The sequence below is a fragment of the Cryptomeria japonica genome, chromosome 1 (genome assembly GCF_030272615.1).
Source record: "Cryptomeria japonica chromosome 1, Sugi_1.0, whole genome shotgun sequence".
Taxonomy (NCBI): Eukaryota; Viridiplantae; Streptophyta; class Pinopsida; order Cupressales; family Cupressaceae; genus Cryptomeria; species Cryptomeria japonica.
Genome location: NC_081405.1, coordinates 329,584,932 through 329,608,512, shown reverse-complemented (window position 1 = coordinate 329,608,512; position 23,581 = coordinate 329,584,932). Strand labels below are relative to the sequence as shown.

At 39.8% G+C, this 23,581-nt stretch overlaps 1 protein-coding gene across 1 annotated transcript in view; it reads left to right on the top strand.

Moving 5' to 3' along the window:
• LOC131053085 (cytochrome c oxidase assembly protein COX11, mitochondrial) overlaps positions 1–23,581 on the top strand; it is a 77,508-nt gene that overhangs the window by 33,843 nt on the left and 20,084 nt on the right. The window contains exons 4-5 of the mRNA XM_057987690.2: positions 2,527–2,599; positions 2,746–2,850. Of these exons, the coding sequence (XP_057843673.2) occupies positions 2,527–2,599; positions 2,746–2,850 (178 nt within the window). The remainder of the gene's footprint in view (positions 1–2,526; positions 2,600–2,745; positions 2,851–23,581) is intronic.

The following is a 23,581-nucleotide window of genomic DNA, read 5'->3' as shown; positions in this document are numbered from 1 at the left end:
CACTCTCCAAGAAAGTGGAGCTTCCAGAGATGTTGGAAAGACTATAAAAGGGTACATTACAGTTCCAACGCTCAAATGCCCTGCTATAAATGCCTAAATGTAACACTAGTATAAGCTCTACTTTTGCTTTCACCAGATTCACGCCCATCTTTGACAAGGTATGGAATTTTAAATCATGCACTATAGAGTCTCTGTGCTCAGCAATCATGCCGTTTTGAAAGGGACACAACCTTTCACAATCAGATCTGCACTTCTCATTTAAATCAGTTCTTCAATTGTGATTCCCCAAATTATCCTCCTCAAATGAGGTTCTCTTCTCCCTTTTATATCTCATGTTTGAGGGAGTCACAACTTTTCATTTCTTCTCTTTGACCATTCATTAACTTAATTAAAATATAATTATATTCTTTAATATTTTAGTTTTAATTTTATTATTATTATTTACCATTAAATTGTATTTCAAAGTGGGGACATTACATATAACCACTAGTAATTTCCACAGCAACTTTATGCACTGATACAACTATATATCACATTACCATATTCGTATCTTGCATGTAGGATTCCAGAATGTCCACATGAATCTCCCATTCTTTCATGTCTACCCTCAATCTCTGCATCGAATACCTTGCTTTTGTGCCATCCATACTTCTCTTTTCCATGTTTATATGTGTCTCATGCCCTCCCCAATCCAGCTTGTTCAAATCTTCCTTAGCTTCCATCCCATCAGGTACAAACAGAACCCATAAGCCATCACAGAGATCCACATTATAATCATCGCCTGTAAATTCTCTCTAAAATATGCCATTACATATCACTCTATGATACCACTGTTAGTCTGGTTTAAGGTTCCTTGATTCACACATTGAACTAGTGATTGCTTCCTCCACAGACAATGCCACTTAAAATCTCCAATTTCTGTCTTCTTATGTGGCTGGGATTGAAGCTATAATTAGTATTATCACAAGGCTAAGAAATTTGTTTGGATCCCATTTTTGCAAACCCAACTAAAGTTGGTTGCATTGCTGCCAACTGTGGGCCTGAAAATAGACATCTGAAGTTTTGACAATTCCATAATTTTTTTTTAATAAGTCCTATGTGAGGAACCTAAATCTATGCTGGACTCTGAAAAGAGGAAAACACTCGAGTTCTGAAATAATTTTGAAAAATTCTGTAGATAAAGAACCACAAAGCAAAAATATAGAATGCTGAAAACTTGTATTTGAACTTTTCTTTAATTAAAATTTGAAAAATGAGAGAGAACAAAATATGGAACTGTTGGAAAATAGAGGAGTTAATGCCAAAATAACCTGGAAGGATATAGAGGTGTTGTATTGCTGAAAGGAGATCCAACTAGTGGATGCAAGAGGAGACCTTTCCTTCAGTATGAATACCAACTCAAGTTGAATTCAGGACAATATGCTTGGTGCCTTGGCCAAAACACAGTCTTCAAATTGTGCATAGATAGTTTCTTCTAGAAACAAAAAGCATCGTCTACTACATCTAAAGGCATTTAGATAGTTTCTTCTAGAAACAAAAAGCATCGTTTACTACATCTAAAGGCATTCTTTTTATAATGACTCCCACTCTTGTGAACTTTTACTTTGCGCATCTGCGTAACTTAAAACTTTCTTTTGTTTTAGAACTAAAAAAATACGTTTAACTTTAATACCTATAACCGGCATACAAAAAATATATATCCATCTTCTTCTAAATAATCCCCCGTGTTAAAGTACCTTAGTTTTCGATATTGTAACAAATGCACCTATCTTATTTAGTGCTGATTTTAATATAATTGTCATTTTTAATCATTAACAAATACTCCATTGTCATAATCATTGCAAATGCTTAGTCTGAAATTTTTCAAGGGTGTGTTTATCTTGGATTTCTCAAATACTGCTGGTAACTTTAGAAACAATTCAGTCGTCCTCAATGGAATGCAGTTTTCTTTTAAAAAATGCCCACTTAATAGACTCTTTCTTGTTTTCCTACCTTAGGTTCTATTGCAGCACATAATGGATTGATTGTTTTTGTTAGTTTTCTATGTAGGCAAATATTTAAGAATCCCTTATTGTGTGTTTTTCAATAGTCAAACATTTTTCCGTTTATTTTCTATCTTTTGTCACTAATAGTTGCATTTAATGCAAAATGACTATTGGCATTAAATCTTTGATGATATCTCAACTCTTCAGAAGACATTTTGAATTTTTGATGAAGTTCCTCAAGAGGCTCGCTTACAAGGAAGTTCCTCATAAGTTTCTTCCAAAACACATTGCCTTCAGATTGAGTAGAAGTTAGGCAACCTACTAAATTGTTCCATTATTCCGTCCCTCATTCTATTATTTGTTGTTTTGTATAGTAATTCTAGACTGCTAATTTGATCAAGTTTTATTATATTACATCGTGGTCTTTTTTACTTGTTTCCAAGTATAGTGAATGTCCGAGTGCTAGCCATTTTGAGAAACTTAACTTAGTAGGATAATAATTTATTTCCAACAAACTCTTATTCATTCTTGATTGATTCAGGGAACTGGTGATTCAATTCAATGCTGATGTAGCTGATGGTATGCCATGGAAGTTTATACCTTCTCAGAGAGAGGTAAACATTTTTCTGTTCAGGTTCATTTAAAGAAAATGTACTGAAGAGTACCTTCATGAACGAAGCATGTCTTAGTAGAGGAAGAGCCGTTAAGAAAAAAAAATTCAGTTTATGATGCTTCCATCATTGGCTTGTTGTTTTCATAGGTGAGGGTGAAACCTGGAGAGAGTGCTCTTGCCTTTTATACTGCTGAGAATTTTAGTCCAAAAGCCATAACAGGAGTCTCAACATACAATATCACTCCAATGAAGGTAAGCATTTTACAACATTTTCTAAGTCAGACTATTCATGCTATTATTTACATAAGTTTGCTGATAAGAATGCAATTTATATAGTAAAAAATGAAATGCAGATGTCACCCCATAGACTGGTGACAAGGTAAGTGATCATTCGTCTGCTTGTAAAACCTAAACTAGCAATTGGTTATTTGCAAGGTCTTTAAGTTATACAAGGGCACAGGGGAGAAATTCTGTATATTCTCTCTTTCTTGATAAAAGGATAATTTGAAAATATTTGATGATGTGTATTGATTGTTTTATATTTAACATGACAGCTTATATAATTATTGGTAGCATTATAGGGGCGATAATCTTATTTTATTTATAATTATAACAAAATTGGTCACTTGCTTGCTTAAGCAGTTTTTCATCATTGTTGGTGTAATTCTTTTTTAGGTCCTAATTACACTTTACTTAAGCTTACTTAGGGAATTGCATAGGAGTAGTTGGAGCATCTCCACTTAAGGTGGACTGATCACTTTATCATATCCACCTTTCGTGGTTACACTTTTCCACCTTTAGTGCTGTTATCATGCGATCACTTTTCTACTTTAGGTGGGATGATAGCTTTTTGCTCTACTTATCATATTATGATTGTCTCATTCACTGACCATGGCTATATAACCAAAGGGGTCTCCTATGCTTTTTTGGTCCAGCTTATTGCTTCATTGATGAGAATAGTTTGTTCTTGTCTCTATTATTCTCTCTTGTTATTGTGCTATTCAATAGGCCTCTACATCGTGGGTGGCTATTTCCATAGCCAATTCTTACATGGTATCAAAACCTATAGGGTGCCTTTGATAGTCATTTTTTAGAGAGATCTTGGTGCATTTGAAGGTTGGCATCTTGGCAGATTTGTGTTGCAGTGAAGTTTTGGGGCATCCTAGGCCAAATCTGACTCCACCATTGCATTCGGGAGGCCGTTTCCATGAATTTGACTATACAATTGCTTGTATTGGGTGAAAGTTGATTTTAGAGCAAACTTTGTTAGGAGACACTACCTGCGCAAGTGCTATGATTTGTATTTTTGAAAAAAACATATATATTATTGTACATATATTTTATATTTCAAAATTCTTTTATTTCACAAAATATTTTTTATGCATTGCAAAAGTTAAAAAAAACAAAATTTCAAAAAACTATATGCTTTTTATGGCCTTACGACTTGCGCAAAGTCTGTACAATTGCGCAGACCATAGGTTCGTAAACACACTGTGGTTCTTGCCCTTCCGCAAACTATTGGTCACCATGTCCAGCTTGTGTAAAACTTTGTGCAGACCGTAGGTTCGTAAACACACTGTGGTTCTTGCCCTTCCGCAGACTATTGGTCACCATGTCCAGCTCGCATTAGTCTCCAATGGTTCTCCTTTCTCGGCCTCCCATCGATGCCAAATTGCACACTTCGAACGACACGATCCACCCAAACAACCTCCTTCCACTGACAACCCCAGACTGTTCTGGCAGTGTTTAGCATGTTGTGTTTTTCTTCGGCTTCTCTGACCATGATTGCTGACCATCGACTGACGGTTGATCCACGAATCCCGACAATGCTTTTTATCTTGGACCTGGTACAACCCTTTCTCAGCTTCCAACCTTGGCAAGCTCCACTACTAGTAACATTTTTCTGGCCACCTCCCACGCACTGCGTGCACCCCTCCAGTGAGGCCACACAACCAACTTTCATTTGTTAATGCTAGTGCTAAGCAGATTTTCACAAGATGCCATGTGGGTTTCTAGTGATGATAGCTGGTGCGCTTGCAGTCACACCACGTGACCCCTGCTTGCCATGCAAATTGCTCACATGTATAGTGGCAAGTCAACAATCAGGCAACCACGTAGTCGTTGTCCAGCAGTGTTCCACGGGCGTTGGGGACGGGGGGACGGGGGGACAGGGGGGACGCGTTTCCGGGATGGGGGGACCAAGGGCCTAAATTTGGGGATGGCGGGGGGATGGTGGCGGGGTGGTGGTGCTCATATATATACATATAGTACTTGAAAAACTAGTTTTGAAAAGATTTATAACAGTATAACAGTATAAGAATTAGATTTCAAATGAAACTATAGGAAATACCAAGATTAGTAGATTACTTAGATTAGTAATACTAATTGCTAAATGCTAAATAAAATTTGACAAATGAAATTCAATTGGAGATTTCTCATTTTTATCATATGAATATCCAAAAGGAAAACGAAAATACAAATATCTGATGCCATTGCAAAGTCTATAATAATAAAGATGATTACATAATTCATCATTACAATGAGTAGCCAAATACAAATACGTGTAGCAATAGCATTACAAAAGAGACTAGAGTCAAAGACAAAATGACAAAACTCAAAATGTAGCTAATGGAGGCCTCTAATCATCTGCGAACTCCTCCTCACTGGAACTGCTGGACTCTTGAAGATCAAGGTCCCTCAAGCTCACACCAACTAGCCCTGTATCTGAAGTGGTAGGATCATCCTCATCAATCTGTGAAGGCTCCTCTGGCTCTACATCCTATCGTGCCGTTGGACTCTCCTTGTACACGAGTGTCTTGCGGTCTATGAGACGCAAAGCACTGTGTACAGCCACAAGCTTCTCTGCTCTCTTAGAGGTAAGTCTGTTCCTCTTAAGAGAGTGGATGAAGCTATATGTAGACCAGTTCCTCTCAGCAGCTGAAGAACTGGAAACCTGGGATAGCAGACGGATGGCTAGAGTGGTGGTCAAAGATTTCGGGCCATGACAAGTCCACCACAAAAGTGGGTCCTCCTGTGCCATAGTGTCTATATTCATCTTTGCCGCATCTGAATAACCTCTAAGAGTGGCAAATCTTCCCCACTCAATGCGCATTGTGCCGGCATCTCTGGAATCAAACATCTTCTCTATGCACCTAAAGAAATCCGCCTTCACCTCATCATCCTCAATCGGTGTCATTCTACCCGGTCTAGCCTTGTACCACTTAGGATTCAAGGCAAAGGCAGCCATATGCAAAGGAGTGTTCAACTTGTCCCATCTACTCTGAATGATAGGCCGGATTTGCTCATTGTAGAATGCTAGAGAGGGGTCCTTCACTCGCACAGTAGCCCTCATCTGGTCAAGCATAGAGTCAATGCACTCATACACCTCTCCAAGGTTAGGTGCATCCCCATCCCCATATCTGATCACCTGGAATACTGGAGAAATGATGGAGACAATGTATTTCGCATCAGTCCAAAACACATCACTCTTCACTATCTCCTTCACCCTTCTCCCCTGCTCTGTCTTGGCCTCAGCCCACCTATTCCACTCATTAGTCATAACCATGAGTTGCAATGCCTCTTGCAACTCAATCATTCTCTCCAAGAGAATGAAATAGGATGCATATCTAGTCTCAACTGGTTTCAAGAACTCCTTCGCGAAGGTCCTGAAGAGTGCATGTGAAGTGTGGTGGTTGCAGATAAACATCTGCTCATCTCTCGCATCGGTGACCACTCCTCTAGTCCAGTCAATCTTCCCCATGTCCTTGAGTGCATTGTTCATGGCATGCACACAACATGGGGTCCACCAAATGTGTCTATAGGCTGCCTCAACGAGTCTCCCCGCTGCTCTACACACATAGGCTGCATCTGTCACTACTTGGACCACATTTTGTGGCCCAACCTCCTCAATAGCCTCCCTGAGGACCTGAAACTGGAAATCAGCATCTTTACGATGCCCTGTACAATCAACTGCTCTAAGGAAGTATGGGCCCTCTGCACATGTGACCATGACGTTGATGAGTGGGCGATGGCTAATGTTCGTCCACCCATCCATAACTATGCTGCACCCCGATGCTGCCCAACATGCCTTCATCTTCTCCATCAAAATATTGATCTTGGAATAGCTTTTATCCAAGATCGAGGTCCTCATTTTCGTCTCCCTTGGTGGCACATAAGATGGTCCTCCCTTGGCCACCATATCCATCATCTTCCTATAATAAGGAGACCGTGTAACATGAAATGGAATGCCATTGGCAAAGAAGAAATTACCAATGGATTCATCTATCTCATCTCTCAGCTGCACATTAAACATATCTGTATGCAACCTACGTTTCCCAGCCCTGGCAGCAGTAGAAGTGGAAGTAGATGGAGATCCAAACATCATTCCTCCCGCCTGCGAAGCATGAAAAGTATGTGGCACTGGCACATTCTGGTTGTCGTGAAGTGATGCCCTAGCAGACAAAGTAGTAAGCATTGAAATATTTGTGTCATCTGGAACCCCCCAAAGCTTGTTAAACTCAATTCTGTATTGTATATTTTTGGGTTCCTCCAAAAACTTACAATGTTTCACGCCTTTTCCTCTCCAAAACAGAAAGTGTGCATTCACCCTGCTAATGCTACCGAACCATTCTCTGTCACAAATATTGCACTTCCACTTCCTTGTTCCCCCACTTGAATGTGATGCAGTGCCTTGTACTGATATTTGTGAAGCAAACTGTTTTAGAGGAGACTTAGGATCAAAATGACCCCTAGCATATGGTGCCAACAACTCTGAAGGGCAACCTGTACTAGCTGGTGCACTTGCCATAGAACTAGATTGGGCTCCAGGATCAGCCCCATGGTCACCCCCCTCATTTTCAGGTTCATATTCTGAATCATTCTCACTATGAGAATGGATTTCCATGTCATCTTCACTCATGCCTTGGGAGCTCATTGTGAAATTGACACTGCATTTCACAAAATAAAAATAAAAATAAAATCAGCCTTGTTTAACAATATATTTTTAAATTTTTTTCCTATTCATCTCAAAATGAGATTTGATGTTGAATCTTGAGGGCAAAATGATGAATCATTTTGCCCTCAAGATTCAACATCAAATCTCATTTTGAGTCTTGAGATGAATAGGGAAAAAAAAACCAAAAATGACATAGAACAATGAAAATCAGAAAGTAAAACAAAAAAAAAACAAGAAGAAGTTGAAAAACCCTACCTTGTGCTTGAAAAATCTCTCCAAAATGTAGAAGAATCTTCTTCTTCCTCTTCTTCTTGCTTCTTCTAGCTCCTATCACACTTGCAGTCACTTTTCTCACCCCTTCAATCAATCTTCTTCAAGTATTTCCTCCTCTTCAAGTTGCTGGAAAAAAATCAGTTTTCCAAAATGAGAGTGAAAACTGAAATCCAAAATAAACATGCTTTTGTGTTGTTTTGGGGGGGTAGGGTGGGGCCCACGTCCAATTAGGGTTACCCCTTAACCCCCCCCAAAACGCACATGCTTTAAAAAAACTTAAAAAAATGAAAAATCTGACTTTTTTCGCGTGGGAACGCAGGAGACGTTTGGGCGTCTCCCCGTCCCTCGAGAGACGCTTGGATGTCTCTTGAGGGAAGGGGAGACGCCCAGGCGTCTCCCAGGAGACGTCCCCACGTCTCGATGGTGTTTGGGTGGCGGTGGCGGGACGGCGGGGGACGTCGCGTCCTCGTCTCCCCGTCCCCGAGACGTCTCTGACGGGGGGACGCGCCCAAAAAGGGGGGGGACGCGTCCCCGTGGAACACTATTGTCCAGTCAGTGTGCGATTTTCCCTGTGTTACATCGATTCGATCGTACATAATAGTCAATGTTGCCACGCCACCCGACACATCCGTACTGCCACGTCATTGACCAGTTGGCGACACCTCAACTGCAACCTCAACTTGCTGTACATCCAGTCACATAGACACGTCAATAGTGCGTACTATATGGACAACCCACATAGGCAAGAGGTTTTTTGTTGCGACTGTCATACAACTGTCAAATTTAACCCAGTGAATTGCTAACGTCGTCACTTTTTGAAAATTTTTAGACCCCTCTTTGTTGAGCTTTTCAATTTTGTAGCCCAACTTTGAAGGTTCATATCTTGGTCATTTTGAGGCTTTTTTCAATGCAATTGTTTTTTATGATTTAGGCTAATTTTTCATGTACTCCGATGTGGTGTGGTCATTTTCTAATTTTTGTGGACAAATTTTCCAGAATTTAATTTTTCACAACTGTACTTGTCCAATCCTTGTTTCTGCAACTTTCGAGGCTCCATTCAAGCTCATGCAACCTCCTTTTCAAGTGCCCTTTTTTTTGAAAGTGCATGATTTTTCGTCTACTTTGCTTTGGTTCTATTCATTTTTCATCATTGTGAGTAGAAACATCACTTTCAGAACATGGTCTTTTTTGCCCTATTTTGGCATATGTAATGCTTAGATCTCAATTAGGTTTTTTGCATTAGTAACTTGAGTTTGCTACTTTGGGCAGTTGTAAATATTGAAATTAGAAGTACACTTTTGCTTTGGTTTGCAAGTGGTCTCGTGTACATACACGAAGTATAAAGTGCCAAATCATCTTTTTTTGGGGGGGAGGGGGAGAGGGTTTTTTGATTGAGTGAATTCGGGGGTGTCGTGTGTGATTGTGCCTCTCTCTCTCTTGTGCTCTTTCATTTTCAATTACGGGTTCTCTTAAATTTCCACTTCTAACTCCACATAACTATTCATCTTAGAAAATATATGCTTGGAGTTAATTAATGGTTCACGAACTAACTCATTACATTGATGGAACAATTGAAGCACCATCAGATCCTAAGGCTAATCCAAACACTCAAATGGAATGGCTTAGTAAAATTACTATGGCTCTTGGAACTTTGAGAAAGTATGTATCAAATGATCTTATCTTTCACATTGATAAGTGTAAGACAGTTAAAGATGCTTGTGAAAAGCTTGTTCAATTGTATGGCCAAGTTGATGAGATTAGGGGCTACAAGCTTGACAATAATCTCACAAATTTGGATCCTAAGAGTTTGGATACAATCCAAGACTATATAACTAAAACAAATGAGCTAACAACAAGACTTGAGGATTGTGGTATTGACAAAAAGGATGCGTAGTTGGTCTACAATTTGTTGGACAAACTCCATTAGAGTATGTGACTTTTGTTTCTAGTTTCCAAACCCATCTATTGATAGTGGGTAGCTCATTCATTACACCATCATTTGATGCATTCATAGAAATATTGATGCTTGAGCAATCAAAGTTGATCAACATGGGAATTCTCAAGACTTCCAAGTCAAAAGATTTGGTGGCTAATCAAGGGAATCAAAGGGATCAAGGAAAAGACAAGAACAAGAAGCAATCTAAGCCAAAGTCACAATAGGATAGAGCACAATCATCCTTTCCACAACAAGGCAATTCTTCATCTTATTTCAAGAAGGGAAATTTAAACAAGGAGAAGCCAACTTGTTCATAATGCACAAAAGTTGGTCATGATGAACATTGCTGCCGCACTAAGTAAATTGATGAGTTGACAAATGTCATCAAGAAGAACAACATCAATTTGCCATCCGCTTACAACAAGAAGGATTCATCTCCTTCCACTTCCTCACAACAACAATGGATACTTGACTTAGGTGCATGGGTTCTACAAGGGAACAATTTTCTTCCTGCCATCCAAGGTACCTCACATTTTCATAGGTGATGATACGTAAATGGAAGTTAAGGAAAAAGTTTGGTTGACATGGGTGATGGAACATTTGAGAACGTTCTCTACGTTCCTAACTTGAGCACCAACCTTCTTTCAATCTACCAAACTGCTCATTTTGGAAATGGCAAGAAAGTTGAGTTTCTACCTGATTCAGTTGTGGTCAAAGAACTTAAGGATGATGCCTTGGTTGCAGCGGGACAAGCCAATCACAACACTCAACTTTATTCATTCTCCCACTTTATGCCTCAAGCGGTTTCAACATCTCAATTACCAGTATCTTCAATAGCTTAGCTCCAAGGATATGGTCACAAGTCTCCCTCAAATCAGTTTTTCAGATTTTGTATGTCCAGGTTGTTCTATTGGTAAGCATCCAGAAGAGAATTTCGACAAAGGGAAGTATTGAAGAGATTTGGAAGTTGTTCAACTTATTCATAGTGATGTAGAAGGCCCATTTCCAGCGTTGCCATTTAGCAAGGCTCGCTATGTCCTCACATTCATTGATTACTACTCGCTTCACTTGGGTCTACTTTCTTTGTCACAAGAGTGAAGTGTGTGACAAGTTTCTAGCCTTCAAGGCTCATGTTGAGAAGCAATCAAGGAAGCAAGTCAAGATTCTCCGTATGGATAATGGAAGGGAATATGTGAACAATCAACTTGTGAACTTTTGTACTCTTGAGGGGATTGATCTTGAACACTTAGTTGCCTACACTTAACAACAAAATGGTGTTGTGGAAAGGAAGAATAAAACCCTTAAGGAGATGGCTAGTTGCATGATTCATGCTCGTTCTCTTGGTCTTGCATTTTGGGCAGTGTTGACGTGTATTTTATACACCATCATACACAGAATAAAATACCAATAGGCATCTTATCCTCTCTTGAGAAAATAGTCTCTAACTGCTGAAGATTTGCATAAAGGATCAGTTAGGAAGACTCCAAGGTTCTGTTAGTAGGGTCTCTACGTGTGGACAAGCTTCCAGCGATATGATGTGATTTGCTGTTTCCTCCAAGGGGCCTTACGTATTCCGAAAGCTAAAGATTTTACTAAAACTAAAGAAACTTTTCAAAAATAACAAAAGAGTAGGGTTTGAAAGAGGTCTAATCTAATCTAACCCTAAGAATGACTTCGTGTAGACAAGACTTGGCAAGATTCAACCAATTTCAATTTCGCCATAAGATAACAACTCTATTGAAATTGATGCGATCTTCTAAGGTAACAAAATGATATTCAATGCATCAAAGATCAAAGACACTACCACGAAGGTACATATCCAAGATACAATAATGATTGAAGATTAAAGGACTCAAAGTATTCTCTAGTCGACCACGCAAGGCGTTCCTACAATCAGCAAGAAGCTAGTGGTTTGGATTACGAATCCTACCAAAGATCACGTCTCACACAATGTCCTTCAAATTAACACTCTACTTTGATTGAGCATGATTCAAGTAGATTAAACAACCATGAAGATAACCAAGAAAGTTGCAACAAAACACCATAACTTCAATATTCTATTGATTTCCAAGTCATCATGTACAACAATTGCTTGAATTCCTCTCTTCAAAAACTCAATCTTGTTACAAAATAAAATTGCTTCCAGCTCTAATCTCTCTAATACAATAAACTCTCTGATATCTAACTATTGACTATCGACTATTACCAAATGAAATGAAAAATGGGGGTATAAATAGCATCCCCAATTACAATGAAAGGTCCAGATCGAAAGTAGATCAACGGTCAAGATCATGACACCTAAACCCTAATTAGGGTTTGTTACAAATGGCCTCCTTTTTACTGAACAATATTAAATACATAGCCAAATATTAAATTTGGCACAAAAACCTAGGAGACATAAACCAATGACAAATAAGATGCCATGTCATCTATAACAACCTTTCATCTAGAATCTTATTCCCTTTCCAATGCTCTTTTTTGGCATATGCAATGAATCTTGTCACGATTCCTTCGATTTCTGCAATTGGAATCTCGGGAAGATTCTTCATACTCTCTTCCAAGTGGATGACCTGATCGAATGCATCTAGAAGAGCTGCGTCCCAAGTGGATTCAAGTTCCTTTGTTCTTTCAATCAGGAGCATGGTGGCAAACATCTGATCATATTGCTCATCTGTAACATTTGCGTCCTTGCAAAAGATGACCTTGATTCTATCATCTAATTCCTGCATATCCACATCTGTCTCGACCTCGATCCTTCTGCCAAGAATGGTACGAAGTACCTCAAATACTCTATCCTGGATCGGATTGATCACCTCCTCAACTTGGCCACATTTAACACTGATGTCTTCGAAGAAAACATTCTTCATATGGAGTAAGGTTGACCACTGAAATAAACTGTGAGATTCTCCATCCAAGATGAAATCCAAAGGCAATCTAGAATGCATTTTTCGTTTCACTTCAAGATCATCTAAGAGATTCATCATAAAATCCTCTATTTGGTACTCATGCCTAAACTTTCTGCCGACTGTCTCCTCTAAATGTCCATGTGGATCAAAGCTTTCTCTCAAAGCAAAAGATGAAAAAGAATACAAGGCTAACTCCTTCTCTGCGTCATCCATGGCTAAAGCATTAGGACATACCTCAACTGAATTGCCCAAAATGATAGGTACTGGAACTCCATTCTGATGTCTGTGTCTGAATGCCTTCACATATGCTGCCAACTGTCTTGTTACTTCAAGTAACACAATTCTGTCTGTCGGATATCTCGGCAACATGTATGGAGGTAAAGGACATCCATGCACCCTAATATAAGTGAACCTCGGGAACTGAATGAACCAAGCATCGTACCTCTTTATGAATTCCTGTGCATCCTGAGATAACCTGTTGTGAATTCCACCTTGCAACGTCCTTGTGATGTGCATCGTGAAGGTATCATTAACTAGCTTATAGTTGCTCCCTGGCGGATGCTGCAAGTAGGCATAGGAATCACAAGCTCTGACCTCGCCGGGTCCTCTTCCAATCACTCCTCTGTGAGGTAGTCCTGCGTATTCAACACTCTTGATCAAGGCATAGATGACGTATGAACTCATGTGGAAGGACTTGGTAGCCTTGAGTCTCCTCAACTGTACGTCCAAGCAATGGCTAATAATTCTAGCCCAATGTATCGTACCTTTCCCTTGAACGATCACCTGGATGAAGTAAAACATCCACTTCTCAAAGTAGAAGGCGTGAGGGGCTCCTGTAACTCGGTTGAGCATGGTAATCAAATCTCTGTACTCCTCCTGGAAATCAATCCTGTGTGGTGTGTTCGGGACCTTGCTCAGACGGGGACGACTCTTGAGTAGCCAGTTCTTGTTGATAATGCTTAGACAAGCATCTGGATCATCTTCGTACATTGATCTGGCTCCTTCTATGCTCTTGTATATCATGTCCCTGTGCTCTGGAAGATGGAAAGCTTCACTTATAGCTTCCTCTGAAAGGTACGCCAAAGTGTTTCCCTCATTGGACACGATCGTTCTGGACTGTGGATCATAGTGACGAGCACACTCGATCATCAACTCATGGCACTGAATAGCTGGAGGAAAGCCGGCCGCCTTAATGATGCCACTCTCGATTATTCTCCGGGGGACAGGTGATGGCTTGCCAATGTAAGGGACCTCTCGAAACTTCTTTGTGCTGAAGTTGCCTAAGTTAGTATCTCCAATGTTGCTCCACTTCGACACGATCTTGGTCTCCACTTCTTCGGTCTTCTGATCTTCTTTCATGAGAGCTGAACGACTGGTGGATGCTCCCGCCTTCGGGGTTGCCATACCTACACAACATTTCATAATGAGAAACTAGATTTTGCAATAAATAACATAGATTAGAGAGAAGATTTTTTAGGAAACCTCATGATAAGTCTTTAGAGTTATCATTTCCTAAAATAAAATGATTGAGCTAGGAATTCTAAATTCAAAATTCAAAATTTAAGTTATGACGATCAACAAATAAAACAATAAAGCAAATATCGCCATACCTCAATAGAGAGCTAACTCTAGAATGCAAAATAAAAAGGATTCGCCTAGGCAAAATTGATGTTATGTGGCCTCAACGTGATCTCTCTTCAAAATATCAATTTCACCACCTTTTGATATGTCCTCGATGTGATCTTCAAAGCAACGTTCCTCTTATCAAGTTCGCCACCCTTCAAGTTTTTTTTTGACGTGATCTCCAATGGATTTGAAAAGTTCGCACAAATGGAAACCTCAAGTTCGCACCACCTTGCTTGGAATGAAATTCGCTCCACCTTGGATATCAATTCGCACTTCTTCCTTTGATCGCATATGAGATGAAAATGATAATGTGAAAATAATGATTTTCACCTCCCCTTTATAGCGCTTACCTCTCATTCACCATATAGGCCGACTTTGGTAAAATAAAGCAATTTTTAAACGATTTTTTAATAAGTAATAAAGGCCGACCTCCATATCTTAGCGCTCTTTTTTGATTTTTTTATTAATTAATTAATAATTAATTAAATGCCTTTGTTTTTAAATTATCAAATTCGATTTTTTAAAGGCAAAATAATTAATAAATGTTAAGCGCAATATTTAAATGCCATTTAATTGAATTTTCAAAACATATCGAATTTTAGCATTTAAAATAAATTCAAAAATATTTGTTTTGGGCGCCAAAATTTGAAAATGAAATATACATACCTCATCGCCCTGGTCCCTGACTGAGGGACAGGAGCGATCCATCAATTTGGTCTTGAAATTCATCGTTTTTGATTCTAACTCTTCGTTCATTGCCTTCCAAATGGCGTTTTAGACCTTGTGCAATTTTGCTTTAACGTGATCTTTAAAGGATAACAAGTGTTTTGGCAAATATCGCCCTGGTCCCTTGGAGAGGGACAGGAGCGATCCTGGTGTTTTCTCCTTGACCTTGCATCTTTGATCTTTAATCTTCATTGTGATGGACAAACAATGCTATTCTTTCGCTCCCCTTTCGTTCCACTTGAATTCTACAAGGTGTTTAGACATTGGAAGGATCATCGCCCTTGTCCCTTGGAGGGGGACAGGAGCGATCTTGAAGCTCTAGTTAAAACGCATCATCCTTCAACCTTGGTTCCTTGTTCATTGCCATTTAAAGGACGTTCTTGATCCAGCGTGAACTTGCCTTGTCTTGGTTTTGACGGAACATGAATGTTTTAATGAAATCGCTTTGGTCCTTGTCCAAAGGACAGGAGCGATATAGGCTCTTTGCTTAATTGATAGCACTTTGACATTTGGAACCTTTGTAAATCATCTTCAAATGATACCTTATACCTTGTGTGATCTCGAAAAACCTTGACCTCACGTGATTTTTGAGAGATTTAGCCAATATGATTAACATCGCTTTGGTCCCTTCCTGAGGGACAGGAGCGAACTTAGGTATTTTGAGCTCGTGTTTACTTTGTTCAACTTGCCATCGCCTTCATCGCATAAAATAAAGTCCTTTTGATTCCCTTGGACATTTGGAACGTGATCATTTTTCAAAATTTAGAGCCTTTATGCAAATTTCGCTCTGGTCCCTTCCTGAGGGACAGGAGCGAACCTAGGTATTTAAGTGCAAATCTTTCAATGTGGTGACCTTTGATGCTTTGTGCTTGATAGAGATGCCTTAAGACTTCCTTGCCACCTTGTTCTTCATCTTGAAGTGGTTTGAACTCGGAGGAATAGCAATATAATCATTATATCGCCCTGGTCCCTTGGAGAGGGACAGGAGCGAACTTGTTCTTGTGGGCTTCATTTCACTTCATCACCTTCAAAAACTATCTTCAACGGATTCGTAATGTTCCATTCCATTCATCCATGCCTTGAGATCGGTTGTAACTTGGCAAGAAAATCATCTATAACAAAAATCGCTCTGGTCCCTTCCTGAGGGACAGGAGCGAACTTAAGCGTTTTGGTCCTTTGTTGGCATTTGGTAATCTTCAATTTATCTTCAACAGTTTCAACTCACCTCTTTTCTTGCCTTCAAACTTATAACTTGCTTGATTTTTGCCTAGAACATGCCCTATGAAGAATTTCGCTCTGGTCCCTGGGAGAGGGACGGGAGCTACAAAGAACTTCGCCCTGGTCCCTGACTGAGGGACAGGAGCGATTTTTGCATTTTGAGTCATTCTCCTTCACGGCGGCACTTCGAGTTATATTCATTTGATAAAACATCTCTCCTTGGACCTCTTCAAATCGTCAAATCATTAAAATCCTGCAAGTATAAGGCAATATTTGATTTGTAGCTCCTGTCCTTCACTGAGGGACAGGAGCGATTTTGCTCTTACAGGTCAAAATAACATGATTTCACAAGTATAATCAATTCACGAGGCCAAAACGAATCATTCCCAATGCCTGGGATCAAAAATCAAAAAAGTCAAAATTTGGTCAAAATATTCCTCAATTGGACAAAATTCACATTTCGTCTTCAACATTTAGACAAATTTAAGCTCTGCATTCAAAAATTCCAATAAAAAATAGACCATTCTGGTGAATTCATTTCATTCAAAATTGCATCTTGCAAAGAAGCTCAAAAGCTCTCAAAACTGACTGGATTCTGGCCTAAAAAAGACAATAATTAAAACCCTAAGGCTTGACCCTAAATCCAGACAATTGACAAACTAACAAAATCCTAAACGAAGGCAAAAAAAAACGAGCGAAAAACGAGCAAAAGAGGGGGTCCCCATTTGCAATGGGGCGATGTGTGAAATGGTCACAACAGGCAGACACCATTAATTGTGCCACACACATCCAAAATTGGGTTCCCCACAAGGCATTGAAAGGTATGACTCCTTTTGAGGCTTGGTGTGGTAGAAAACCGATTGTGAGACACTTTAGAGTTTTTGGCTTACTAGCTTGGGCATGCATACCTCCAAAGAAGCGCAAGGCATTTGAACCTCTAAGTAGGCCTTGCATCTTTGTTGGATATCCTTATGGCGTCAAGGCATATAGAGCCGACTCCCTTTTTTTCAGGGTTCAAGTTTGAGGCTAAATGTTCCACTCCACTTGTTGATGCCACTTTGTATTGTCAGCTTGCTGGGAGTCTCATCTACTTGACTCACACACACCTTGACATTTCTTTTTTGGTTGGCATGGTTTCACGCTTTATGCAAGAACCACATGAACTTCATTGGAAAGCTGCCAAATACATCTTGAACTACATATAGGGTACACCACTTTTGGATTCACTATGTAGTAGGTACAAGACTTGCATGCTTTCCCTATGAATGCATTCTTAACTTCTTTGTCACTTCCCAAATTCATCGTTTCATAGGCACTTCCACTTGAGTCATGCGGTCTTTCTACTTTCATTTTATCTTGATCAAATATTATTTCTAGCTCTATCATCCCCTTAGGAATGAAATTTGTCTTCAAATCTTGGATACCATCTGAATCATATTCCGCTTCCTCGGCTTCCTCTACATCAATAATTTGACTCAGGAAAATGTCTGTATTTGTCAGAAAATCCAATATATTCTTATCATCTTAAAAAACTTGGAAATTGGTGACATTATCTGGTACGGATGGAATTGATGCAAGCTCCACTATAAACTTCTTCAATCCTTCCATGGCAATGGGTGCCAAGGAACTAGCAGCCCGTGCGAGTGCATTTGCCACTCGGTTTTGTGATTTGTATACTGACTTGATATTAAAAGCATCAAAGCTTTCGATGGGATCCCATACTCTATTGCGGTATTGTTGACGTGTGTTTTGTACACAATCATACACAGAATAAAATACCATTAGGCATCTTATCCTCTCTTGAGAAAATAGTCTCTAACTGCTGAAGATCTGCAAAAAGGATCAGTTAGGTGGACTCCAAGGTTCTTTTAGTGGGGTCTCCACGTGTGGACAAGCTTTTTAGTGGTATGATGTGATTTGCTGTTTCCTTCAAGGCTTCTTACGGATTCAATAGTTCGAAGGTTTCACTAATCTAAAAAGAACTTTCAAAAAATGGAAAAAGATAGGGTTTAAGGGGTCTAATCTAGCCTAACCCTATGAACGACTTAGCATGAATGAGATTTGGCAAGACTCAACCAACTTCAATTTTGCCATAAGATAACAACTTAATTGAAATTAGTGCGATCTTCTAAGGTAATAATGGTATTCAATGCATCAAAGACCAAGGACACTACTACGAAGGTACATATCCTAGGTGCGAAAATGCTTGAAGGTTAAGGACTCAAAATGTTTTCCAGTCGACCACGCAAGGCGTTCCTACAATCAGCAAGAAGCTAGTGGTTTGGATTGCGAATCCTACCAAATATCAAATCTCACACTTAGCCTTTCAAATTAACAAACTACTTTGATTGAGCGAGATTCAAGTACATCCAACAACCATGAAGATAACTCAAGAAATTTGCAACAAAACACCATAACTTCAATATTTTATTGATTTCCAAGTCATCATATACAACAATTGCTTGAACTTCTCTCTTCAAGACTCAATCTTGCTACAACATAAAAATTGCTTACAATTCTAATTCTTCAACTCTATTCTCTATTTCTCTATTGACTATTCTATTACAAATGAAATGAAAAATGGGGGTATAAATAGCATCCCCAGTTACAATGAAAGGTCCAGATTGAAAGTAAATCAATGGACAAGATCATGACACCTAAACCCTAATTAGGGTTTGTTACAAATGACCTCCTTTTTACTGAACAACATTAAATACATAGCCAAATATTAAATTTGGCACAAAAATCTAGGAGGTATCAGCCAATGAGAATTAAGATGTCATGTCATCTGTAACAACCTTTCATCTAGAATCTTATTCCCCTTCCAATTCTCTTTCTTAGCATATGCAATGAATTTTGTCACAATTCCTTCGATTTCTGTGCTTGGAATCTCGGGAAGATTCTTGATACTCTCTTCTAAGTGGATAACCTGATCAAATGCATCTAGAAGAGCTGTGTCCCAAGTAGGTTCAAGTTCCTTAGTTCTATCAATTAGGAGCATGGTGGCATACATCTGATCATACTGCTCATCTGTAACATCTGCGTCCTTGCGAAAGATGATCTTGATTCTATCTTCAAATTCTTGTAGATCCACATCTGTCTCGACCTCGATCCTTCTGCCAAGAATGGTACGAAGTACCTCAAATACTCTGTCCTGGATCGGATTGATCACCTCCTCAACTTGACCACATCTAACACTGATGTCCTCAAAGAGAACACTCTTTATATGGAGTAAGGTTGACCACTGAAACAAACTGTGAGAATCACCTTCTAAGATCCTCTCTTGTGCTAAAATTCTTCTAGATGTATGTCTTATAACCTTCAAGACAGGAATGACAACGTCCTTGGTATGGGCAAATGCATCTACTGTTGCCATCAGTCTGTGGATTATCTCAAGGACTTGGTTAGCCTGATGGGTGATCTTCGACATCCTTGTAATAAACTCAATGGCCACCGTGTGAGATCTATCCATCCAATTACATGTACGCTGAACCATATTCCTGAATCTTTCTGCTTCATTGATTGATTGAAGGGGCAATGCCTGCAATGGTGATCTAACTGGATCCTGACGTCCCAAAGGTTCATTGATGTGACTGAAATATGTCCTCCATGCACCGACCTCTCTCTTGAGCTTTCTATTCTTTTCTACTTCTTCTCTAAACTTATCCTTCAATGCCTCAAATGTGTCGGTGGCATCATCTAAAGTCTGCTCTGCTGTGGATGGTCCTAACTCAATAGTCTGTATGTGATAGTCCTCTGCTAAGATCTCACCCTCATATTTGTCTGCTGTCGGTGTAGCTATCTGCAGTTTTCTAGATCCAGTCTCATCTCGAATCATCTTGGACATCTTTGTAGCCTTCTTCTTCTCTGTTGTCATATGTGAGCGTCCAACAAGGCTCTCTAAATCGATTGCACTGTCCTCGTCCTCAATTACGATCACCTTAGTCAATCTTTCCTTCAACCAATCTGGGATATTTGATCTTGTCTCTTGAACTTGAATTTCTTTGTGTACTACTTCTTCTTGTCTGGGAGGAGATGTTACTTCATTATCTTCTTCTAAATCATAGTCTTGGAGAGATCCATCGGATGAAACATGCTGTGCCTGTTCTTCCTCCTGCCTGTCATTCTGTACCATCGATTCCATGGATTCTTCCACTCGAACTGTTCTATCTTCTGGCCTGGAAGAAGTACCTGGTGTTTGATCTTTGTTAGCACCTTGCTTTTTCTTGGAAGGCTCTTTCTTTTCTGATCTTTCCTTTCTCTTTGAACCTCTCGGATGGAGATTGCCCTCACTGGCACATCGAAGGTTACCTTCACCTGAATTCCTAGGATTGGGATTGCCTTCACTAACACTGGCTCCTCCTTCGGCTGGCTTTTCTTCCAAAGTAAAAGACATGGCTATGCCTTGTTCTCTCAACTTCTGATGTTGAATGTCTACCCATCTGCGAGTACAAGACAAGACTGGTGCCATCAATTCATCTAAATCCACGGCCTCGGGCTCATTCCAATTCAAACTTATTGTTTTGCTTTCTCGATCATATGAAGATTGGATGTGCCTGCCGTTGTCCTGAGCTTGGTCGGCTACTCTGTAAATCTTACATTTCCTGATGAAATCCAGAGGCAATCTAGAATGTATCTTTCGTTTCACTTCGAGATCATCTAGGAGATTCATCATAAAATCTTCAATCTGGTACTCATGTCTAAATCTTCTACCGACTGTCTCCTCTAAATGTCCATGAGGATCAAAACTATTCCTCCAAGCAAAAGATGAAAAAGGATACAAGGCTAACTCCCTCTCTGCATCATCCATGGCTGAGACATTGGGACATACCTCAACTGAATTACCCAAAATAATAGGTACCTGAACTCCATTCTGATGTCTGTGTCTGAATGCCTTCACATATGCTGCCAACTGCCTTGTTACTTCAAGTAACACAATCCTGTCTGTCGGGTATCTCGGCAACATGTATGGGGGTAAAGGACATCCATACACTCTAATGTAAGTGAACTTGGGAAACTGAATGAACCAAGCACCGTACCTCTTGATTAATTCCTGGGCATCTTGAGATAATCTGTTGTGAATCCCTCCTTGCAATGTCCTTGTGATGTTCATCGTGAAAGTATCATTGATTAACTTGTAGTTCTTCCCTGGTGGATGATGCAAGTGGGTATAGGATTCACAAACTCTGACCTCGCCGGGTCCTCTTCCAATCACTCCTCTGTGAGGTAGTCCTGCGTACTCAACGCTCCTGATCAAGGCATAGATGACATATGAACTCATGTGGAAGGACTTAGTGGCCCTGAGTCTTCTCAACTGTACGTCTAAGCAATGGCTAATTATCCTAGCCCAATGTATCGTACCCTTTCCTTGAACAATCACCTGGATGAAATAAAACATCCATTTCTCAAAATAGAAGGCATGAGGTGCTCCTGTAACTCTGTTGAGCATGGTGATCAAATCTCTGTACTCCTCTTGGAAATCGATCCGGTGTGGTGTGTTCGGTACTTTGCTCAGACGGGGACGACTCTTAAGTAGCCAGTTCTTGTTGATTATGCTTAGGCAAGCATCTGGATCATCATCGTACACTGATCTGGCTCCTTCAATGCTCTTGTATATCATGTCCCTGTGCTCTGGAAGATGGAAGGCTTCACTTATGGCCTCCTCTGAAAGGTACGCCAAAGCATTGGACACAATTGTCCTGGACTGTGGATTGTAATGACGGGCACACTCGATCATCAACTCGTGACACTGAATGGCTGGAGGAAAACCGGCCGCCTTAATAATGCCACTCTCTATTATTCTCCGGGCGACAGGTGATGGCTTGCCGATGTAAGGGACCTCTCGGAACTTCTTCGTGCTAAAGTTTCCCAAGTTTGTATCTCCAATGTTACTCCACTTGGACACGATCTTGGTCTCCACCTCTTCAGTCTTCTGATCTTCTTTCATGAGAGCCGAGCGACTGGTGGATGCTCCCGCCTTTGGGGTCGCCATACCTACACAACATTTCATTATAAGAAATAGATTTTGCAATAAATAACGCAGATAAGAGAGATAGATTTTAGGAAACCTCATGATAAGTCCCTAGAGTTATCATGTCCTAAAATATAACGATTGAGCTAAGAGATTTTCAAGGATCAAAATTTGAAATATGACGATGAATGAATAAAACAATAACAATAAAATCGCCATACCTCGATAGAGAGAGCTAACTCTAGAATGCAAAAACAAAATTTGCCTAGGCAAAATTGAGGTATAAATAATCTTCAATATGATCCCCTCAAGATTGACCTCGCCACCTCTGGATAGAATGTGATCTTCACTTATCGCCTTGGACGTGGTCTCAAATGGATCTTCAAATTCGCACAAATAAATCTCCAAGTCTTTAGCAAATTCGCCTTAGGCGTGATCTTCAAATTCGCACCACCTTTGGTTTGGAATCGCACCACCTTTGATAGCTAAGCGCGCCACCCTTGGATGAATGAAACTCGCACCACCTTGGATAATATTCGCACTATCTTTAAACACACTTAACACTTTCCTTTGTCTTCCTTGATTCGCATGTAGAGAGGTAAAATAATGATGTGAAAATAATAGTTTTCACCCCCCTATATATAGTGCTCTCATCGATTTATCTCTTTGGCCGACTTGATGAAATATAACAATTTCAAACGATTTTTAAATGATTTGCAATGACATAACAAGGCCGACTTCCATATATGAGCGCTTGAAATCGATTTTTTATTGATTAAATAATTAATTATTAATGCCTTGCGTTTTTTTTTTTTTTTTTTTTTTTGCAAATTTCGATTTTTAAATAAGGCAAAAATAATTAATAAATGTTAACGCCATATTAAATGCCAATAAAAAATGGATTTTCAATTTTTTAAATTGATTTAGCATTTAAAGAAAATTCAAATTGTTTTAATTTGGCGCCAAAAATATGTAAATGAAAGGGACGTACCTCATCGCTCTGGTCCCTTGGAGAGGGACAGGAGCGATTCACCATCTTTGGCATGATTCTTGCGTTTTCAACGTTCAACTCCTTCATTTTCCCGTCCCAAATCGATCATCTGGTGGTCTTTCGAACTTGAATTTCTTCCTTGTGCGAGCGAGTGCATCCTATGACCATTATCGCCCTGGTCCCTTGGAGAGGGACAGGAGCGATCTCCATGTTTTTGCGTTCACCTTGCATTTTTGACCTTCGAAATATCATTGCTTGTGTCCTTTGCGCTTATTTCCATTTGCTTTTGCAAGGTACCTTCGATGTTATAAGGATCATCGCCCTTGTCCCTTGGAGAGGGACAGGAGCGATCCATGTCCTTTCCTTGACCTTGTCAACTTTG